Source organism: Pelophylax lessonae (assembly GCF_965119305.1).
Source record: "Pelophylax lessonae genome assembly, chromosome: 10".
NCBI lineage: Eukaryota > Metazoa > Chordata > Amphibia > Anura > Ranidae > Pelophylax > Pelophylax lessonae.
Window position 1 is genome coordinate 74585986 of NC_138777.1, and position 23492 is coordinate 74609477.

At 42.2% G+C, this 23492-nt stretch overlaps 1 protein-coding gene across 3 annotated transcripts in view; it reads left to right on the forward strand.

Moving 5' to 3' along the window:
• The window catches only part of SYT7 (synaptotagmin 7), a 584377-nt gene that overhangs the window by 225738 nt on the left and 335147 nt on the right, over positions 1–23492 (forward strand). For all 3 annotated transcript variants that reach the window (XM_082269832.1, XM_082269833.1, XM_082269834.1), the window contains exon 2: positions 1860–1963. In XM_082269832.1, the coding sequence (XP_082125958.1) occupies positions 1860–1963 (104 nt within the window). The remainder of the gene's footprint in view (positions 1–1859; positions 1964–23492) is intronic.

Here is a 23492-nt window from a genome sequence, read left to right on the forward strand (position 1 = left end):
CGGCGGTCGGCAACCGGTTAAAACTCTAATAAAAATTATTGGAACTAAAATTACTTAGCACCACAAAATGGTACTTGGTTCTGTATTCTCTGAAACAGGGAGGTGGGTAGGGAGTGGAACCAGAGGACAGTGATCTGAGGTGGGAAAAGGTGGAGAAAAGAGGGGGACTCAGAAGGGGGGAGTTCCTGCACCTATCCTCTGAGAAAAAAAAGCCCTGATTATACGACAGGATTTCTATAGCACCAACAGTTTGCACAGCGCTTTACAAAAAGGATAGACCTATGTGAGAATAAGAATGGAGACAGCAGTGTGATTAGATAAAGGCAGTGTGAGATAAAGAATTGGGGGAAAGCAGCCTGAAAGTAGGGATGTGAAGAACAATATGAAAGAATGGTGCAGATAGCAAAGTGAGAGGAATGATATAAAGAGAGCAGTGTAGGGGAGGATTGGGGAAAGAAGGTGGAAGAGGAGGGAGAGAAAGGGAAGAGATGCACGAAGCAGTCAGAGAAGAGAGATAGAGGGGTGTGAGGGATGATAGAATGCTATAAAGGAGAAGATGCACAGTTGGGGGCTTTAGTGTCACACGCCTCTTGCTTTCTAACAGGCTTCCAGCTGGCTACCATGTTACGTGGCCATATGTCTGCCCTCTTTTGTATCCTAATAAATATTCATAAAGCAAAGGGAGTTCTAGGTTCCACACATGAGCTTTTAACCTATTCATGAACAAAAATGGCTTGTATTGCTTTTAGTCTACCTTGACTTTAATGTAGATGAATAGTTTATAGTGAAAAAGTACACTGTGATACTCTTTTGTTAGAATTGAAAATACATTGTGATGTTACTATGTCAGCTTGTACTTGTATGTAGATCATATGAGGGGATATACCAATACACTGTATACTGTACAAGTTTTACTCACATGAAGGTTACCACCTCAAATGACACATGTCAGTTTTTACCATTATCTAGTTTTTATTTAGTGACATTACAATTATCGCCTGAGCTTTCTCAGTGCTATAAGTAATGTAGATCAATGAAAAGCAATATCAGTGTTCGACTAATAAAGGGAAGCAACCAATACTTGCCTTACATGAATCACATTACTCTAAACCAGCTTTTCCCAACCAGGGTTCCGTGGAACTCTAGGGTTCCTCCAGAAGCTGCTTGAGGTTCCTTGAGCATTGTGCAGCTTTAGACTCTCAGATGATTAACCACTGACAACAATGATCTTTTTAGCCATCTTTAATGAGGGGATTCCTCCCAATGACCAGCAGTGTAAGGAGCATTCTTCCACTGACTATTACACTATGAGCTGTAGATATAGTAAGTATTGTCAGGGGTTCCTTGAGCCTGGAAAGTTATTCCAAGGGTTGCTCTGTGTTAAAAAGGGCGCACAAGGCTGCTCTAAACAAATAAAGCTGGATATATAAATTAATGCATATACAGTATATTGCTCTTTGTAGTGCATTTTTGCATGATGTTTTTACTGTACAAAAGAATTAGCAAAATGCAATAACATTTAACAGTTAATCACAAATCAACTGCTTTGCCTAGCAACCAATTACAAGTTCCCCTTCCATTGTTCTGTTGCATATACAAGTACAGGATTGGTCATATAATGAAATGTTCATCCATTCCACATTGAGCCCCAGTCCCGGAATGGATAAGTGTTACACAATTTCCTTGTACATTTTGACAGTTATCATGCTGAGCTTGATATCTTATTGAGTCAACCCTCACTAGACACGCCATCATATATATATATTTTTTTTTTGTATATCATTGTTTTTTGTACTTGCATAATAAACCGTCAGTGCTCCTCTTTTTTGTTTATTCATGACTTTTTCTTTTTCTTTTAGGATCTCCAACCAGTGAGGTAATTATAGTCTCCGGTGTCCTCGCCCTCAGCTTGAGTATCACTATTGTCATGTGCGGACTCTGCCAGTGGTGCCAGCGTAAACTAGTAAGTATTTAGAATCCCGTTGCCCTTTTCCTGGTGTTCATGCCTTCACAAATGCAATAATCTGATTATTACTGTATTATAACCTTAAAAATCTACAGAAACTAATTGCAAAGAAAAGCACATAATGTGCATGCACTGAAATGTACTCATTTAAGATTTCTACTATAAATTTGTGGCCCAATACTTCTATTAGAGTGTCTTAGAAAAATAGTTCTTTAGGTATTAAAACACAAATCAATTTCTCACCAGCACAGTGGACTTCAGTCTTTAAACTTTTTTGGGAAAAACTATTCAAATCATTTTTCACATGTACCATACAAAAGCTACAGAGATATCTGAAATATATACCCTAACCTGAAAGATTGTTTATGTGTCATACCTTCTATTACAGATGTCCATTATGTTACAAACCCAAAAAACAAGCTGTTTGTTTTCTTTTTTAAAGCTCAACCCTATTTGTAGCCCAAACTAAGCCTTAGTCTCCATTCACACTAGTCCGACTTGTCAGCCTGACAAGTCACGCACCGTCGCGTCCCATAGTGTAGTACAGGACCGGTTCTAATAGGAGTGACACAAGTCGCTCCGACTTAGAAAAAGGGTCCTGTACTACTTCGGGGCGACCTGGAGCGACTTGCATAGACATTCATTTTCTGAAGTCCGTGCAAGTCGTGCCGAAGTCGCAGTGCACGCGACTTCACAGGTCGCCCCCTAAGATGGATCGCCGTATCGTGAACCGAGTCTAACTGTGTTAACCCACCAACTTTCCAACAGCCTCTATGCCAGTAATGATGTTGGGCCACTCTTTATAGCTTTTCCAGGAAACTTGATGATACACCTACAAGGGGCATGTCATTGAAATCCTGGACTCAACCTGAGAATGTGGAAAGGGGATCATGTAACCCACTGGAGGACCAACAACATTGTAGTACTCTTCATCTCCACACTGCAGCTCTACCCCATGCTTTCTTAATGACCTACCACTAGGGTGTAGAGAGGGAGAGTATGCTTTGCAAAGTTTTGTTTTTAATGGGTGTAGAGAACCAATAAAACTAGACTAGAATGGCTAAGGGTAGTATGTGGAGTCTACACACACTCATTTGCATGGCAGCACCCATTATCCTAAAAAAAGGCTTAATCTGGTTTCCTTTTAAAACTGTAATAGAAATCATGATAGTAAACATGTAATACATTAAACATGTATTTGTTTTAAAGCTGAACTCCAGGGAGAGGAAAAATTCTCTTTCGCAGTGGGGCTACCCTCACACTGCAAGAATAAAAAGCTTGTTTAGCTCAAGGTGGCAAAAAAGGGCACTTACCTGTTCCTCTGCTTCTCCAACAACCACTGCAAGGAAAAATGTTTTCTTTCCGTAGAGATGAACTTTAGGTAGGCATACTGTTCTTTACAGTGCTTTACTGGGGAGGCTTTTTTCCGTTCCTTCTGGCCCTCCTTGGGCCCTCATTCTGTCCTCCAATACCACACATGCTAGATAGTGGCTGTTTATGTCTAGATATTCTTTCTTCAAGCTAACCGTGAAGACCCACATGACCAATGCACAGGTATTAGGCATATGACACTGAAGACCAGACACATTCCAGATAATCTACTATAAGGGCTTAGAATTAAAAAATATATATTTACTAATTTGCTAAAACCACAACAGATCTATACGTACTTTATGAGCACAAATGCTCGCTGGAAACCTGTATCCTGGTAAAACTGATCTAGAGCACTTAAAGTGTTACTAAGCCCAGGACCCTTGCATTCACTATGTGTGACCTTCCACAGTACACAGAACATTGAAATGCAATTATTTTACTAAATATAAACTGCTACAAAATCTTTTTTCATCAGCAGTGGTGTGACTTCTATCAGTGTTTGAGCACTGGTTTAAGCTTGCAGGAGGAGTTTTAATTCTCCTCTAATTGTGCTATAAGGCTGCAGGACCCCTGACCCTCTGTTTGGGCAGTGCTGGTTGGCCCTGGGCTGATCACATGTACCCTCTCAAAAAAATAAAAAATCTCTAGCAATACACACTTAACTGAGCATGTGCAGAGTGCCCTTAAGGGTCTGCTCTATTAGTAGATGGATTGGGGACTGTTGAAGAAGGGGAGGTTTAGAGAAGACAGAATCAAACAGAATTGCGGAGGATTAACCCCTTAGTTTCCACAGTGAGTATAACAAGCATTCTTTACTGCATATGCAGACTGATTTTACTGTTGTGGGTTTAGTAACACTTTAATGAAACTGAAATAAATCTGTATGCTGCTGAATACAAGATCACAAGTCCTTTGATCTAGATAAGGAAAAGGATGCACACTTACAGTTATGACAGCATACACTACTGACACTTCTAGTAAGAAAATTTTGCGATACAGCAGAGTTTGCAGTGTCAGTGCAGATGCATAAAATAATAGGCACACTCTGTCCCTTCAGGTTCTTGCTTACTTACTAGAGCAACTACCAAATCCACTTTTTTTATTTATTACATTGCGAGGGTAGTGCAAATATAACAAATTATAAAAAGGTCTACAAGGCAACAAGCAAAACAGTTGTTTAAAATAAAATGGGTCAAAAAGTTTACAAGTATTAACTAAGTACTTTTCTTCAATAAGGACTAGACAAAATCTAAAGCATAACGTTCATTTAGCAATTGGACTCCATACATACAATGATACATAATGAACAATTATTACATTCTTATCAGGCTATATTTTGTCTAGGATCAGATTAAAGTTTCTATGATGTCGGATGGGAGGGCCAATTGGTTGCATGCGTTACTAAATTCCTTAGGAATGTTTACATTTGTAAGAAGCTTTTGAACCCAAATAACTGTGCACAAAATGTTTGATGTGAATAAGTAATTATGCTTAACATGAGCAAAGTATTGGAGTTATAAGTTATATAACTTCTTGAAACTGGAATCCTGGATCTTAGAGTTTGAAAAAGAAGTGCATATCAATTGACAGTGTGAATGCCCAAAGGTAGATAAAGGTGTTACCTTTATTAATGGAGCCAGTACATTTAGCCAAAATGTTTCAAGCAGGCTTTGGCTAACAATCTCATGCTGTGAGTACATCCTCATCAATGCATATTCCCTTTGTTTAACATAATGACACTAAATGCCATCTGCTTGATATGATTACAGCTCTTGTGCTGTTTCATTTTACCCTTTGATGCTCTAACTTGGGGTGCTTGAAAATGACAGAGCCACTCGCAAAGATCCTATCGGGAGTATCCTATCGGGAGTATCCTATCGGGAGTATGTCTATCTGTGTAGATGGATAGAAGGCTTCAACCTTAAAGCAGAACTCCAGCTTTTCCTCTTAAAAAAAAAACAGATGAATTATGCGTGTAAATGAATGACAATCCCAGTGTCAGTTTCTCTGTATCGTACCTCATTTAGCTGTAAAAGGCAGGTTTCTGTGTCTGCGATGTCACTCCTGCTCCTTGCTGAATATCTAAGTTCTCTGACTTCCTGTTTCCTTGCTTTGCCAGTCCTGATACTACATGTCCCATGATCCCGTTTCAGGGCAGGCTATGGGAGTCACTTGTAGCAGCTGTGGGAGTTGATGTGGGTGAGTCTAAGGGTTACAGTTGTTGTTTCTGGGCCTTCATCCGGGTGGGGATTAGGGGAAGTTTGGAATTGTGTTATCCCCACCCACACTCCATTCCTCACTGGAGTAAATAGGGAACAAGCAGGAAGAGGAACTTTAACCAGAAAATTAAAGTGATTCTAAAGGCAATTTTTTTAAAATAACAAATGCGAAACTTTCCTGCTCTGTGTAAGGGTTTGTTATACTTCCCTGCTCTGTGTAATGGTGTGTCATACTTCCTTGCTCTGTGTGTAAATGTGTTATATTTCCCTGCTCTGTGTAATGGTTTGTCATACTTCCCTGCTCTGTGTAATGGTTTGTCATACTTCCTTGCTCTGTGTAATGGTTTGTCATACTTCCCTGCTCTGTGTAATGGTGTGTTATACTTCCCTGCTCTGTGTAATGGTGTGTTATACTTCCCTGCTCTGTGTGTAAGTGTGTTATATTTCCCAGCTCTGTGTAATGGTGTGTCATACTTCCCAGCTCTGTGTAATGGTTTGTCATACTTCCCTGCTCTGTGTAATGGTGTGTTATACTTCCCTGCTCTGTGTAATGGTGTGTTACACTTCCCTGCTCTGTGTAATGGTTTGTCATACTTTCCTGCTCTGTGTAATGGTGTGTCATACTTCCCTGCTCTGTGTAATGGTTTGTTATACTTCCCTGCTCTGTGTAATGGTTTGTTATACTTCCCTGCTCTGTGTAATGGTTTGTTATACTTCCTTGCTCTGTGTAATGGTGTGACTGGGTGGGACTGAATGCTATTTAGGATGTATTTTTTCCCACCCACCATCAGAGCTATAAAGGAAGTTGCATCATTTGCAGCGTCTGAGACTACAGAGGGGTGTCTACTAGACTAGAGATGGAGCAGGAAGTGGCTTTGGAAGGCATTCTGTCTACATGAGACTGTCACATGGTACAAAGCCACAACTAAAGCTCAGAATAGCAGAAGATCTGCAGACTACTGAGCAGTATGGTACAGAGGTATGATCTATGCTGGGACTTATCATTCCATTCAGGTATAGTGAAAGAAAGTTGGAGTTTAGCTTTAAGTACAAATTGATGCAGATTAAGCAATTTTGTAATCAAATCCTAAAAGGAAAATAATGATATTATAGTGGATATTTATTTTGAATGGTACAGTACATAGAAATAAGTTTCTCATTGTCCGCCCCTACAACCTGCTCTCATCCCTGTCCTAGTCAGCACTTGGTTGCGTGATCTGTCATGTAACGTGACAAAGTGCAGAGGATCTATAAGCAGCTCTGTACCCCAGCACCTGTGTTTACCAGCACAGCTTTGCTATTAATAATCTTCATGTTCATATATGCACTTAAAAATGTTGCTGCCCTCTTGTGCATAAATAATTAAAAACTCTAAGAAGAAACTAGATTTTTGTAGCACAAGCTAAAAAAAGTGTTGGGGTCAAGTAGATAACCCACACATAAAAAAAAGGCATTAAATGATGATGGGGACAACAGCCTTTTAAGTATTTTAGCTATACATGTAAAAGCGATCACCTTCATGTAGACAGTGTCATCAATGTGTGTTCTCTGTCAGACGGTTTTTATTGAACCGGCCGATGTCCCCCGGCATTCGGCCTGTGTGTACTGGGCTTTAGGCAGCAAGTGGCTGCCATACTGGAGGTGTACGGTGATGTCTAAACATTTGAATGTCATTTAGTAATTTTGACATGCACCGCCATGTGTAAGGTATAATGATAGGTTCATTTTTGTTCTTTGTCTCTCTCTGTATGTATGTGTGTATATGTATGTGTGTGTGTGTCTGTGCATATGTATGTATATACATAGTATATATTTATATACCCGTTTAGAACGTTCATTTTTTATTCACTTTGTTGACAAGCATGTTCCTTTATGAAAACACATAAAATGACCACATGACATTCAGCTGTTTCGCTCCTAGGTTGTATAACCTAGTGAAAGCAGCGAGGCAGACTGGTGTGCAGACCACAATACAGAGCTGGCGGGAAAACAGCTTTCCTACTGGTGCACTAAATTCCCATCACGGATATATAAAATGAAGATCGTGCTGTGAATTCTTTATTGAAAAAATGCTGGGGAAGCTTGCGTTATGTAAATTGCCTGAAAAAAAAATCTCTTCGTTTAAATGAATTTAATAAAACATACCCATGGTTAAACCCATAAATTAGCAAGTTGATAATGACAGTTTTGTCTCACATTGTAGAAATACATTTTTGGTTCTGATATTCTGAAGAGCACGTTGGACCTTTTGGAGCATGCAGGGTCTGTTTTGACACTGTCCTTAATGCTCCTCCATCAGGTTTCCGGAATGCCCTTTTGCATTCATAACGTGAAAGCAATCAAGAAGGGATGCTTGCAGCCAGTGTTGCTTTTATTCCCTGGAAGACACATTTCATATGCAGCAATTTTAGGTATGATTGGCTTGCTTTAATACCCACAGGAGATGTGTAGGCACTCATAGATATATGGAGATATGTAGACTACAGACAAATGGATTTCCGACAGATTATCAGGAAGATCAGTTTATATGTATTACTTACAAAATTGGTACATGTAGATATCTTTGTTTGGGAAAGTATGATGAAACCATCATTTGAATTAAAGGGTCAGCCCAACTAAAACTATTTCAATGATAGGTGCAACCTTTTTTCAGTTGCAGTACCTTTTAACATTATGTTTGAGGCACGCATATTAGAGGTTATTATTCCACTTTTGCAAACTTGTACTGACTAGAATTTTAGGGTTTCTCTTCTCCCTCGGTTTCTATTTTGTGTGGGACACATCCCCTGGGGGCATTATAAGGGAGATATATAGAACACAAATAAAGTAGCATGGATCTGTATAGGGCAGGCATGTCCAAAGTCCGGCCCGTGGGCCAAATGCGGCCCCCGGGCTGCTTTAATACGGCCCCACAGGTAATTTGGAAAAATACATTGGCATCATTCATGACTTTTTTTGCTGCCATCATTAATCATCATCTGTGGGTTCATATAGCGTTATATGTGATTAACCCTTGTGTGACTGATTAGGGAGCACGCATGCTCCGGATTGAGAGGAATACATTGTAAAATCTCAGTTAACGTCAGTTGGTCTAAATCAGTTATCAATATATTTGAACACAACATGTATACTTGGTGTTATGTTCCTGTTCATATTTTTTTTAACTTAAAAGTTGACAGACGACTTTTATTACCAATAATATGTAATGTACTTTACAATGTTCCTGACATATATTTCAGCTTCTTGGATTTTTTTTTCATATGGCCTTCAGATATTAAAAGGCAAAGTGATTTAACATCCGTTTAGATTTGTCATCCATGTGATGAAAGGAAAAGTATGCCGTTTGCAATAAACTTTGCATAAAATAGTTCGTTTTTATTTAATTTGAATGGTCCAAAGAATGTCAGGTAAAATGGTCGGCCCTCACGCATGTTCACTTCATCAAATCTGGCCCTCTTTGAAAAAAGTTTGGACACCCCTGGTATAGGGGTTGTGATAACAATAAGCTCTGACAGTATCATGCTCCATATCTAGTCTTTATTTCATATAGCATATTCTCAATCACTGGCTGTCTTCTGTGGCATGTACACAGTCTCTTACCATTTCTAGTGGCATGCAGTTTCTGAACATTTTCTATAGCAATTATGCAGCCTCAGATTATCTGTGCTTGTTCACATTTTCCATGCATACAGAGAATATTGCACAACTGTCCTGAAAACACATCTGGAGGTAGCAGGTTACAACTAGTACAACAGGCAGATATTTCCACTTTTTACAAAACCTAATCTTTTATCCAAAACTGACATGCTGTATATATAGAGAAACAAGTTATAAATTCCTGGAAAAACATTCAGAAACGTTTAGGTTGATGAAAGTAGGGAGAACATCTTACAAAGTATTTAATCTGATTTGTTGCAGTAAGTGCTGAAGTGCTGATTTGGATTCTATGATATAATAAAGTGAATCATAGTGTTGGATATCTGAGCTCTAAACTAAATATTGAATATCAATAGCTCAGGAAGCCAAGGGGAGGTAATGTGATCCATCATATCATCTTAGAATTAACTACATACAGAATAAATACTGCACATACATCCAGTAAAAGCAACACGTTCGCATCAGAAATAGCTTGGTAAACTTTTCCTTGGCGCTAATATTAAAGCAGATCCCTGACCCAGACATAACCACACTCCTAATTCATCTATATTGTACATTATGTATTATAAGGCATTCTGCTACAGCAATTTACTGTTTTGCTCAAAGACAGACAAAGGACGTATATTCCCCCATAATTCTAACGTTGATTGTGAAATGGCCTCTTTCTGTGCTGCACATACAGTAGTTTAAAAAGAATTCTAGGAACCTTAAACCTGCATTGTTTACCAAAACCCTTTTAAGAGACCTTAAGGGCAACCTAGATCAAACAATATATAAAAATACAATTTTACTTGGTAATAATTCCAAACACTTTTTAAAAAAGCACACTTGTATGAGTACAACTTTTTTAGTGTTATATAATGAACTTGGAGGTTTGAAAAAAAGTATTTTTGCTGTATTAATGTGATAGGAAATTCCCAATGGATTTATATTCTAATTTCAGAATGGTACATTGTCTACCACTGAAGAAGAATAAGAAAAGCGGTTCAAAAATGTGCTCGGTCACCCAGTATAAGTACTTGTTATTGATCAGATAAATATATATGGTCATATGCTATATGGCCAAATCTGGGGGGTACCATTTTAAATTGGTCATGTATCGATTGTGGAGACCATGATGTTTTTGATGCATTTTTTATGCATGTTTTTGATGCAAAAGTTTTTTATATTGATACCTAATAAAATTGTATTTTTATATAATCTTAGGTTGCCCTTAAAGTTCCTTAAGAGGATTTTGGCCGATACTGTGCAATTATACAGGGATGGTGGCAGCCCTCTTCCACAACTGAGAAGCTATTTATGCAAAACTATAAATCAAAGCTACCTTAGTGCATCCAGGTTTGCATACAAAACTACAATAGAAGACCAATAACCTATAATACACCTAAATGTTAAATAATACCATGAGTATCAGTACTGCTGCCCACACTCATGTGTACAAGTATAAACAGTGAATAAAATATTAAAACAGTGCTGTACAGTACACAGCAAAAATATATCATGTGATATAACCATGTACCAAAAAAAGGGGCCACACGTTAACTTTAAATTTCATCTCAAAGCATGAATATTTATAAAGCAATCTGTGATATAAATATTTAAATAATAAAACTCATAAAGCAAACAGTCCAGAGTTTCCATATATTTCACTTTAAATACAATCTCAACACATGAGTGTTCACTAAACTTGCTGAGAACTCTTCATACAAATACCCAAAAACTTCAATGTTTCTACTGTGACAAAAATCCTTTAAGACCTTTGGTTCACCACTTGTGCTTATCTCTTCACCAGTAAACCTATGCTCTCACCTTATATTCTGACCCAACTTCCTTTGTGCACATATTCTGGTGCACTGCAGTATGTGAGCATTACAATAGGGAAAACCTCAAACAAGATGGCCGATCACACATTTCCAGTATATGGCATGACATCACCGGCTCCTCATAAATCATTGAGTCAGATCATGTGTGCACATTTTTAGTTACGTATATGAAGTTGTAGATAAAAATTGTGCATTTTAAGTGGAGAGTACTATATATCCTTCTTTTTCTTGAGTTCCTAACTAATATTGGCCAAAGAATTACAGATTATAGAAATGGATTGAGGAACATCTGGGAGCTGGAGTGAGGAACACAGCCTGTCAGTTTACTAGTGAAGGGATCGGCGTAGGTGGTGAACCAAACAGCTAAAGAATTTTTGTCACGGAAGAAACATTAAAGATTTTTGGGCATTTTTATAAAGAGTTCACGGCAAGTTTTGTGAACACTCGTATGTTGAGATTGTATTACTCATATGTTGAGATTGTATTTAAAGTGAAATATGTATGTATGAATGTGAGTTAGGGACCTTAGATTGTACGCTCCTTGAGGGCAGGGACTGATGTGAATGTGCAATGTATATGTAAAGCGCTGCGTAAATTGACAGCGCTATATAAGTACCTGAAATAATAAATAAATAAATATATGGACGCTCTGGAGTTTTTGCTTTATGAATTCTATTGATTAAATATTATTTACAGTATATCACAAGATATTTGTCACAGATTGCTTTATGAATATTCATGCTTTGAGATCAAATTTAAAGTGAACACGTGGACACATTGTTTTTGTTTTGTTTTCGTTTAATAATGTTCATTAGATGGTACACGGTTATATCACATGATGTGTATATATATATATATATTTTTTTTGCTTAGCACTGTTTTATTATTTTATTCACTTGCTCAAAACTGCAGTGTTGAAAGTTTAGTTAAATTTAATTTACCTCTGTGTCTTTCCCTAGGAACTCTTCTGCAAAATCATTGCTTTGCTTTCCGTAAACCTACTGCTGCACACTTCTGGTCCTTGTGCTCTGTACTTTCTAACACAAAGATGTCAGCTCCATAGGTTTTTTTTTGTTTTGTTTTTGAGGGGGGGGGGGCTACTTCAGTTCAAATAATTTTCTTGGGATAGGAAGGGTGTGGCAGGAGGAAGAGTTCCATGTGATTGGCACAATAAAAATAGGTATTAATTGCAAAATTCTTACCCGCCATAACGTTGCCATTTCATGCTTTATTAAGGTTCTCTCCTAATACAGGAAGGCACAGCCATTTCAGATTAAGTCTATATTTCTATTAGCCAATGTTGCTGCTTTATATTAATAAAGTTTTCTTTACTTTTTTTATTTTTATGAAAAAGTCATAGCCATACACATATTTGATCTATCATGGCTACTATATTTTTGACATAGAGCTGTCCTATTGTAAATACAGTTTGATCTCTGAGTCACCGGGCCTTCTCAGCTCTCCAACTGAAAGTAACAAGTCTGTCAACAGGCGTAACAACCTCAGGCTGCACTTTGTTGATGTCAATCATATTACATAATAGTATTATGTGATGTTGTTGACATCAACAGAAAGCAGCTTGAGGTTGTTACGTTTGTGGATGAGTGGAGCGGGATATGCTCCATAAGGGACCCGCACCTGGAGCGGAGGGGAAGCTGACAGGACATCACACAGGAGGCTTTCAGTGGCGTTACTTACACAATGTAATAATTCTGTCGGGCAGAGTTGATTCAAATAAAAGTTGGATAAATATGCATTGACTAGGTTTTTTTAATTAACTACAACCGTGTACATGAATGTTTTCCTATTGACTGCCAATTCTTTTTAGTAAGAATAACATTGAACAAATAAGTGTGTATGTAAGGGGGACATACTATTTAAAGGCAATTTAAAGCTTACATGTACAGTATTTAAATGCAATCAGCATAGACCCGATTCAGCCTTGTGCACACATTGATGTCTGTTGCATTGAACATGCCTGTCCATTTTAAATCAGCACTGTCCATTTTAAATCAGCACTAAATCAGATGCATTTCTCTCCTGAACATACTTCTCACTTTTATACCCTCCACACTCCTCTCCTGCACATACTGCCCACTGTTATACCACCCACACTCCTCTCCTGTACATACTGCCCACCATCATGCCCTCTACACTCCTCTCCCGTACATACTGCCCACTCTCATACCCTCCACACTCCTCTCCTGTACATATTGACCACTGTCATACCCTCCAAACTCCTCTACTGTACATACTGCCCACTGTCATACCCTCCACATTCCTCTCTTGTACATACTGCCCACTGTCATACCCACCACACTCTTCTGCTGTACATACTGCCCACTGTCATACCCTCCACACTCCTCTCTTGTACATGCTGCCCACTGTCATACCCACCACACTCTTCTCCTGTACATACTGCCCACTGTCATAGTCTCCACACTCTTCTCCTGTACATACTGCCCACCGTCCTACCCTCCACACTCTTCTCCTGTACACTGGCCTCTTCAAACTCATCTCCTGTCCATATTGGCTCCTTTCAAATCTTCCCCACTCCTCTCCTACACATGCTGCTTACCCTCATATCATACACACTCCACTCCTGCAAATACTGACTGCCATCTTTGTCTTGCACTTACTATCTACTATAGTGGTTGCTGCCCTCCACTGCTGCACATGCTGCCTGCCCTAATACCCTCCACCCTCGTCTCGGCACATACTGCAGGCCATCATGCCTTCCACACTCTTTCCTGCACTTACTACCATCCACATTCTTATTCTGCATGTACTGTCCACTGGCATATACTCTGCACTTTTCTCCTGTACAAACTATTTGTTGTTATACCTTCCACACTCTTCTTCTCCACATAATGCCCGCTGTCATACCTTCTGCACTCCTCTCCTGTGCATATTGCCTGCCACCTGCCCTCCTTTCCTGCATATTCTGCCCACTAGCATATTCTCTGCTCTACTCTCCTGGACATACTACCTGCCATTATACCTTCCCGTCTCCTCTCCTAAGACACTTTTTTTAGCATTACATTAATATTAAAACCTATGTTTAGGATAATAAAAATGATTAAAGAAAAACAATAAAGAGCAGCAGACAGAGAATTCTGTGGATATATCAAAACAAATTACTAACAAAAGCAGCAATCACCATAATTGATCAACCCCAAAAATCGAATTCCCAGAACCAAAACCATACATGCTCCAATAAATATGTGCTATAAATAATAAAACTTCATTGCATAAACATTACAATAAATAAAAAAAATAAAAAATACTTTCTTTAAATCAAATAAGGCCCAGTTTACACTATATATATATATATATATATATATATATATATATATATATATATATATATATATATATATATACTAAACCAATATGTATTCCCTTTAACTAAATATTATCATCAAAACTAAAAATGTGAAAAGATGCTGTCTATGTCCTATAAAACACAGCCTTTTTACTTTCAATGGCTTTTATGTTTGCTCTGTATACTTGTCTGTTTACTGTTTAACCAAAATACATTAGGCATGTGCTTACAGGCGGCAGAGGGGAGCAGGCAGCTTTTTTCCCAATTTTTACCATTGTCAGCTGAAATATAGTCATCTCATTCATGGTTAATGTACACATCACTATTATATTCTGTATAAAAGAGGTGGTCCTGACAGAAGGATGTTACTTTGGACACCAAAAGATTGTTTGCCTACTGACTCTTGTCATGGAAATCTGGCCCTCACTGTAAGCATTAGTTACTTTTGACAGGCCTAGCAAGGAGGAAGATGTGGTGATTCAAAGCCATGGGGAGAAACCAGAACAGATGGGAGCCTGCTACTGGGACAGTGGATCTTCCATGTGAGGGTCAGCTCATTGGAACTAGTCTGTTAGCTCTGTTTGGGCTGCGCTCAGAAAACTGAAAACAGATTCTCCCAAATAGGCCCAAACCATAGCTCCCAACTGTCCCTGATATCAAATGTCCCTCTGTCCCACTTTCCTCCTCATTTGTCCCTCATTTTAGTCTGATCTTAATAGTTGTATATACTGTAAAATTGACTATTTATCTTTTAAAAAGTGTTTCCCAGTGCTAAATCTTTCATCCAATTTCTAAATTGGCAAGAAACGGGAAGAGTTTCTGCAGAGCAAAATCTAGCAATCTCAAGTACATGAAACAAGGCATTAAATCTTGCAGAAATAAGGAATTAGAGCTCTTCCAGTAAGTGAGTCCGTTTGTAAAGATGTAGTAGGGACTTCTATATCTAGAGGAACTGTCCACCTACAGCTCTGCACTGCTGTCACTCATTGTGACAGATTTTGGAGTGATTTCAGGGCAGTCAATGTATACATGAAGTAATCTGATGGGAAGATGATTAATTTACATAGTGATTCATATATAGGCTCATTAATAAGCGCTGGGAGATTTATCTGTGGGATTGCTTATTTACTGTGGAATCATGAATAGTGTATTTAAACTAATTTTAAAGAAATCACATATTTTTTTTTTTTTTTGAAAAGCAGAGATTTTATTGAGAAAAAAAAAAAGGATAAACCAAAATGGTACAGGTAGAAATCCAAATTCGAACAAGAACTTTCGGTAAAGTGCAATCACAAATTAACAGGAGAACAGGTTTACATACATGCAGAGGGATGGAGCAGTACGGACAATGAAGCACTACAGGGTGCAGTCCACATGCCAGCAGAGCAGTGCAGAGAATGAAACAAAATAAATAAGTAAAATAAAACATTAGGTACATGTGGCCGAATTCTGGAGCCATCTGTCCCAAATCTTGTTGTATTTAGTGGGGCATCCCCGGTTCTTATACATAATTCTATGGTACGGCAGGACACAGTTTACTTCCCTCAGCCAATGTTGGAAATCTGGAGGGCTCTCCCTCATCCACCGTCTAGCCACCAGCTTCCTGGCTATAAAGAGCGTGTGCTGCAGAAAGGTTATCGTGCATTTATTCATGTCTTCATCTGGGTAAATACCCAGTAAGCACTGTTTGGGGTCTAGCTGGAGGGGGGATCCCATAGTATCATGCAGGAAGGCCACTATCTGTTTCCAGTAGGCCTGTATGCGGGGACAGTGCCAGAGTAGATGGAAAAACGTACCCGGGGATGCGTGACACATGGGGCAGTCCCGGGAGAGGCCAGGCCTGTATCTGGCCAGCCTGATCGGGGTGAGGTAAGTACGGTGGACTATGAACAGTTGGGTTAGCCTGTCAGACAACCTGGGTGACACTTTCTGGCAGGTTTCAAGGGCCTCACACCAATCCTCATCCTCCATTTCGCCCACCTCCGGTTCCCAGCCAGCCTTAACAGCGTACGCAATGGCAGTGGAGGAAGGCAAGTGTAGTGCCGAGTACAAAATAGAAATCAGGTGGCTGGGCTCAGTACTCTGGACTATCTCCAGGATTGGCAGGGATTCCAGAGGGGTCATAGCTGTCTGGATCTGGGCCTGGAAAGCATGCCTAAGCTGGTAATATCGAAACAACATGTAGTCCGGGAGTGAGTGGGAGGCTCTCAATTCTTCAAAGGTGCCTAGGGTGGACCCCCGTACAATATGTGAAAGGTAATATACACCCCTACCACCCCACATCTCCGAGTCCGGCACCGAGCGGAGCTCCTGGAGATTCTCATTGTGCCACAGAGGGGTAAGGGTATGCAACGGGGGGTAACCCATTTTATCCATCACCACCGCCCAAATGCGGCTATAATGGTGCAACATAGAGTTGGAGTCTCCCCTTGTTCCCACGCCCCTGCAGCCCCTCAGGATGACCGACAGAGGGTCACCTGTCGTGTGAGACCAGGCAGGGCAGAGCAACAAAAGGAAGCGGGTTCTGTCAGTTTTGTCAAGGTGAAATAGCTGAGATAGTTGTGCAGCTAGGTAATAAGAGTTGAAATCGGGCAACGCCACACCCCCGAGGTTGGCAGGGTTCTGTAGTTTACGCCAGGAAAGCTTGTGCCTACTGTTACCCCACACGAACGCTTTCAGGAGTGAGTCCATTTGCTTAAAATATTTTAGTGGGAGGTAGATCGGGGAATGCCAGAGAATATACAGGATCTTTGGCAGTAGGACCATTTTTATAAGGTTCACCCTGCCCATGACTCCCAATGGCAGTCTGGACCAAATTTGAATCTTGTTTTTAATCATGGGGTAGAGAGGTTGAACATTGTCCCGAATGTAATCTCGTGGGCGCGCCGTGACCCGCACCCCAAGGTATTTAAAGTTATCTACCCGCTGTAGGGGTCCCGTCGCGAGAGCCACCGCAGGCACTGGGGTGTCGATAGAAAGGACCTGGGATTTGTCCCAATCAATTTGTAGTCCGGAATAGGAGCCGTACTGTTCGATAAGGGAGAGAGCCGTGGTCAGCGAATTCCCAGGGTCTGCCAGGTACAAAAGAGTATCGTCAGCATACATGCTTATTTTTTCGACTAAGGGTCCCATACAGAGCCCATGTATGTCAGGGTGGGCTCTGATGGCAATAGCCAGTGGCTCCGCCGCCAGAGCGTATAGCAGGGGGGAAAGCGGGCACCCCTGTCTGGTCCCTCTGGCCAGCGGGAACTCTTCAGAGGCCCACCCATTGGCCAGCACCCGTGCAGTCGGGGCGCTATAGAGGAGCTGAACCCATTTAAGAAAATTGGGACCAAAACCAAAACGCCGAAGGCATTCCCACAAGAAGCCCCACTCCACAGAATCGAAGGCTTTGGCCGTGTCCAGTGTCACGACTACTCTCTCCCCGGTGTTGTCATGCGTAGCCTGCAAGTTCATAAAGAGCCTACGGAGGTTAAATGACGTGTTCCTGCCAGGCATGAATCCGGATTGATCCTCATGAATTAGGGACAAAATCACCCTATTCAGGCGGATGGATAGGATTTTGGCCAGGAGCTTAACATCCACCTGCAGGAGAGAGATAGGGCGATATGATTCCGGGCACTGAGGGTCCTTACCAGGCTTCGGTATCAAGACAATCAGGGCCTCCCTCATAGTTGCGGGCATACTGAAGTCCTTAAACATAGCATTAAACAGTTCAAGCAGTTTCGGTATAAGGAGTTCAGAATACTGAGCATAGAATTCGATCGGGAGACCGTCAGTGCCCGGCGACTTCGACCTGGGGAATCTGGACATAGCTTCGGCTATTTCAGCCTCCGTGAGGGGAGCCTCTAGGGGAAGCAGCTGTTCCTCCGTTAGCGTGGGAAATTTCACTGTGTCTAAAAATGAATACATGTCGGTGGTGTCCGTGGGGGCCCTAGAGGAGTATAATTGACTGAAGAAGTGGCGGAACCGCTCCGTCACCTCTCCCGGGTCTGTCATCAGGGTCCCTGAGTCAGTCCGCAGGGTGATCACCACCGGCGGCCTGTCTTCGCAGTGTACCAAGTAAGCTAGCAGGCGTCCCGCCCGCTCCCCCTGTTCGAATATTCTCTGCTTCTGGAAAAGCAACTTAGTCTTGGCCCGTTCGTATTCCACCTGAGAGACCGCCCGCGATAGAAGTCCAAGTCGGGAGGCATTCGCCGGCGAGGGGTCTGTCAGGTATGCGCTATCAGCCTCTTGCAACTCAGTCACTGCCCGAGAGTACGCCTCACCTGAGCTGGCCTTAAACCTTTTTATGTGCGACTGTAGGGATGACCTAGCATGCATTTTAAACGCCTCCCACACCGCTAGAGGAGAGGCAGTCCCCCCATTTTCAGTAAAAAACTGGGCCCAGCAGGTATCCAACGATGCCTCCTCAGGTAGCAGGGTTAGCCAAATGGGGTTGAGACGCCAAGCCGGGGGCGGCCTGTCCAGGCCGAGCCTGACCACCGCCCAGTAGGGGCTGTGGTCCGACAGCGACCGAGGGGAAAATCCAACAGTCATCAACCTCGGGGTCAGGACCCGGGAGAGCAAAATAAGGTCAATGCGGGACATGGTATGGTGCGTCGGGGAATAACAGGAGTACGCCCTCTGGTGAGGAAACATAGTCCGCCAGGAATCCTCCAGGCCCGCTGCCCCAAGCAACCGGGCAAATCTAGTGCTGGTCGCCTGCGACGGAGCCTGGGGGAGAGGCTGCAGCCTGTCTAGGGAAGGGTCAAGGACAGTATTGAAATCACCCAACCAAATTGCTGGTATACTTGGAAATTGGGACATATACAATAGGCCTGCTGCTATCACTGTCATGGAGAAAGGGGGAGGAACATAGAAGGCCAAAATTAAAAATGGTTCCCCAAAAATCAACACCTGTAAGAATATAAACCTACCCTGCGGATCCGTCTGGGAGTCCCGGAGCTGAAAATGTACCGTTTTGGCCACTAGGATCGCCACCCCCCTAGAGTGGGAGGTGAACATGGAGTGGTATGCCCAGCCCACCCAAGGTCTCTTTAAGGAAAGGTGCATATGGCCATCTAGGTGGGTTTCCAGGAGTACTAGTATATCCACTCGTTGTTTTTTGAGGAAGGCAAACGCTGCAGACCGTTTAAGTTTGTCTCTAAGGCCCCGGACATTCCAGGTCATTAATTTAAAGGTGGCCATCTAACCGAACAGAAAGGTTCAGGCTGCAACAGCTCCAGGCTCCCAAACTTCACCACATGATATACCTGCCCCGCAGACCGTACATCCTCCACAGCCATAATAAAAGTAACATATATAAGCGTACCGCACCATCCCTGCTCACACAAAAAGGAAAAACACAACATAAAAGTAATTATAAAACATATCATGAAGAGCACTTCCTGAAAAACAGTAACCCCCCACCCCGCCCTGCACCAACCCCAACTCGTGCGGGCATAAAGTCCCAAAAAAACACAACCCAAGGTCCCCAGGAAATATTGTGGCTTATAAACATAAAGGGCTCGACCATACAAAATCCTGAGTAACACAACGGACACGTTAGGACCGTGTAGATAATTAGCTAGCCACAGGCATATACAATGTATAAAAAAAGAAAGGAAAAAAATAAAGAAATCCGCGGGGACCCGGCACCCGAGCTGATCGGGTGCAGGGGGGCGAAAAATCGCTGGATGGCAGATTGGGCCGTGGATGCAGCCCCAGTAGCAGAGTGGGCATCGGTGAATCCGATACCCTCCGCCGGGTTGAAAACTGGTGAAGTCTCCTCGCTGAAGTGGGTAGGAAGTCATGGTGGGAGCAGCTGTCCAAGTCGGGCAGGAAAGCAGCCCCCCCTCTGTACCCCATGCGGCAGTCTCTCATACAAGTCGCCTGACCGGATGTCCGTGCATAGGGGAGGGGGGGGAAGATGAAAGGAGGGTCGCCAGGAGGGGGTAACCAGCTGCATGAAGCAATGGGGGGAAGGAGGACCAAGGAGTGTGAGGGGATAAGTCACAGCAGAGATAGGAAAAAAAGGGGGGTTGGCCACCGACCTCTAACCACGGGTGTCAAGGTGCTCCAACCAGGAGATAACCGCCTCAGGATCATCAAAAAAGTGGACGCGGTCCTCACCTTCCACCCGGAGACGAGCAGGATACATCATGGCGTATTTGATGTTCTTGACCCGAAGCCTCCGTTTAGCCTCCATGAAGCCCTTGCGGCGTTTTTGTACCTCCGCCGAAAAGTCCGGGAACACCGCCACTCTCCCATTCCCAAGCGGAATATTCCCTTTCACTCTAGCCAGGCGAAGGATGGTATCCCTGTCACGATAATTAAGAAATTTCGCTATGAACGTGCGCGGCAGGGCTCCCTGAGGCGGCGGGCGACCCGACAGGCGGTGTGCCCTTTCAACAACGAATGTTGGCGACAGCGATTCCCTGCCATAAGTCTGAATGAGGAGCTGTTCCAGATAATTAGAGGGGTCTGAACCCTCCACTCCTTCTGGCAACCCGATGAACCTCAGATTACATCTGCGCAGCCTGTTTTCCAGATCATCCTGCTTTTGTAGGATCTGGTGGACTTGCTGCTGAAGATGGTCAGTGGAGTGTTGGAGTGGGGGGAGGGAGTCCTCCACGCTGCTGATCCTGTTCTCAGCCTCGGTCACCCTGTCCCGCAGCTGCCTCATGTCCTGCCTAATCAAGGAGATATCAACCTTTACTTCATCAATCTTTGTAGTCAGGGTCGCTTGGCATGCTGATATGGCTTCCAGGACTGTTGCTGTGTCTGCACCCGCCGCAGCTCCGACAGCCTGGGACTTCCCGGCGCCATCTTGGGAGGAGGACTCTCCGTCCTGGCGGCGGAATTTATCGAGCTTAGCGGCCGCCTCGGACGTTTTTTTCGGCGGGGACATAGCAGGTCGGGCTCCGGAGTGTCCCAGGGAGCAGCGGGTCTCGGTAAGCCGTCGCGGGGAGACAGGATAGATGATGCAGGATACAATTCCGGCGGAGCTCCAGCTACTCACGTCCTATCTCATGCCGAGCCAGGCCACGCCCCCGAAATCACATATTTTTACTTTATTTGTCTAATTTTTTAGGGTTTTGTATATGTTACAAATCCTAAAATGTAACCCACAAGAGTGATTGCTTTGTGTGTTAAAACAGCGCTGGCAAATTAAATAATTTACTAATATAAAACTAATTTCTATGTTGAAAAAACAATTATACAAATAGTATAGTGCTCAGTCCCAAATAGATTTGTGATAGTATCCAATGTAAAAGTCCTTTCAGCATATAGTGCCGTGCTCTATCAGCAACAATATTCGCTCAGTGTCACCAAATCAGCACGTGTTAAGTAAAGGTCCCCATTCACTGGATGGTGTTGACCCTCTTGTTATAGAACAAAAGAAGTCTAAATTGCTTGGTGGTCACCCAGTGGTATCCTCCAGCTGCTCTCCTGTATCCTCTCCTTGTGTTAGCGTTAATTGTGACTCCAGTGGTGGAAAAAAAAGAGAAGGAAGGCCTTCTCAGAGCGTAACATTGTCTTAATTTTATTTTAAAAATATCCTTTGTATGTTTAGACACTTTAAAAACTCCAAACATAGGCATCTACCCTCTTTATTGAAAGCATAGAGCTGCTAAGCATCAGCGTGCATTCCACCTGCACTAGAAGATACGCACCGTGCATTTCACTTGGTGCATTTCACTTGGTACACTTCGTTATTATGTGATGTCTTCAGAAGCTGGAAGTCATGGTGTGTGCCCTGATCCTTTATACAGTCCCCAATCACTAGGAAACTACCCTTTCTCTTTTTACATTAGTTGTTTGATGTACATATTAAAATGGCAATCTTGGAGTTCCTTAACTCAACCCCAAGATTGGATAGTGGTACTGTAGTACTCAACTGTTAAATAAACTGTACGGGCATTACATGCCCTTAACCACCCCATGATGGTGTCCCAATTTGTGGTTAGGAAGTATACAGTAATGCATGTGGGATAATTGCTACTGGGCAATGTCAATCAGTGCCAACCTCAATGGGGGGTTAATACAATGGGAAATGTTAAATTCATGGAGGACTATCTAGAATTCTGTACACTTTGTGTATTTATTATTATTAAAAAAAACCCTGTTTTAACACACAAAACAATCACTCTTGTGGGTTACTTTTGAGAATTTGAAAACCTAATTGGTTTGGGACAGCAGCTGCACATAGTTTACACAGGTGGTGCGTGTGTTTTTTATATTTTTGTATATGTTACAATTTAAGTTTTTCCAGGTGGTTCCAGACCCAGATCTGGTCATGAGAATCTATTAGTCGCTCTGTGCTTTAGTGTTTGAGAAGGGGTTCGTTTAGGGTAGCATCTGCATTGATTTTTAATAATGGTATGCCTATGTATGCCTTTTGAATGTAGAATAATTAGATATAATTACCTTTGTTCTATTAGAATATTTATATATTTTGTAGTTGTACATTGTTGTGGGACATCTTTTCTTCTTATACACTTGGTGATTTTTTTTTACTATTGGGTGCAGACTAGGGATCGACCAATTATCGGCAAGGCTGATATATCGAGGGCCGATATGGACTTTTGCCAATATATCTGTATCGGCCCTGGAACTGGCCGATATTGCAGATATTCCAAATATTGCTCATGTAAGGGTAAAATGATGTCACTTAGCATAATTCCATTTAAAATGTTATTGAATATGCCACTCACATATATACAAATTAAAGATATAAGCAATTCTACATTAGCAGATCTGTGGCAGATCGGTATCTCTCACCCACTTGCCGTAAGTGATACCCAGGTGATACCGCTCCGTTCGGCATCCACTCAATACTGCTCTGTCTCTCCCCCTCCCCATCTCCCACTCACCCGATACTGATCCGTCTCTCACCCACTTGCCGTAAGTGACACCTGGGCGATAACGCTCCGTCCGGCATGCAATGACGATCTCGGAGGTCACGTGGTCACGCCGGGCGTGACCACGCACAAGACCTCCGAGATCGTATGCCGGACAGAGCGGTATCAACCGGGTGCCACTTACGGCAGGTGGGCGAGAGAAGGATCGGTATCGGGTGAGTGGGAGATGGAACGGGTGAGAGACAGAGCAGTATTTAGTGGATGCCTAATGGAGCGGTATCA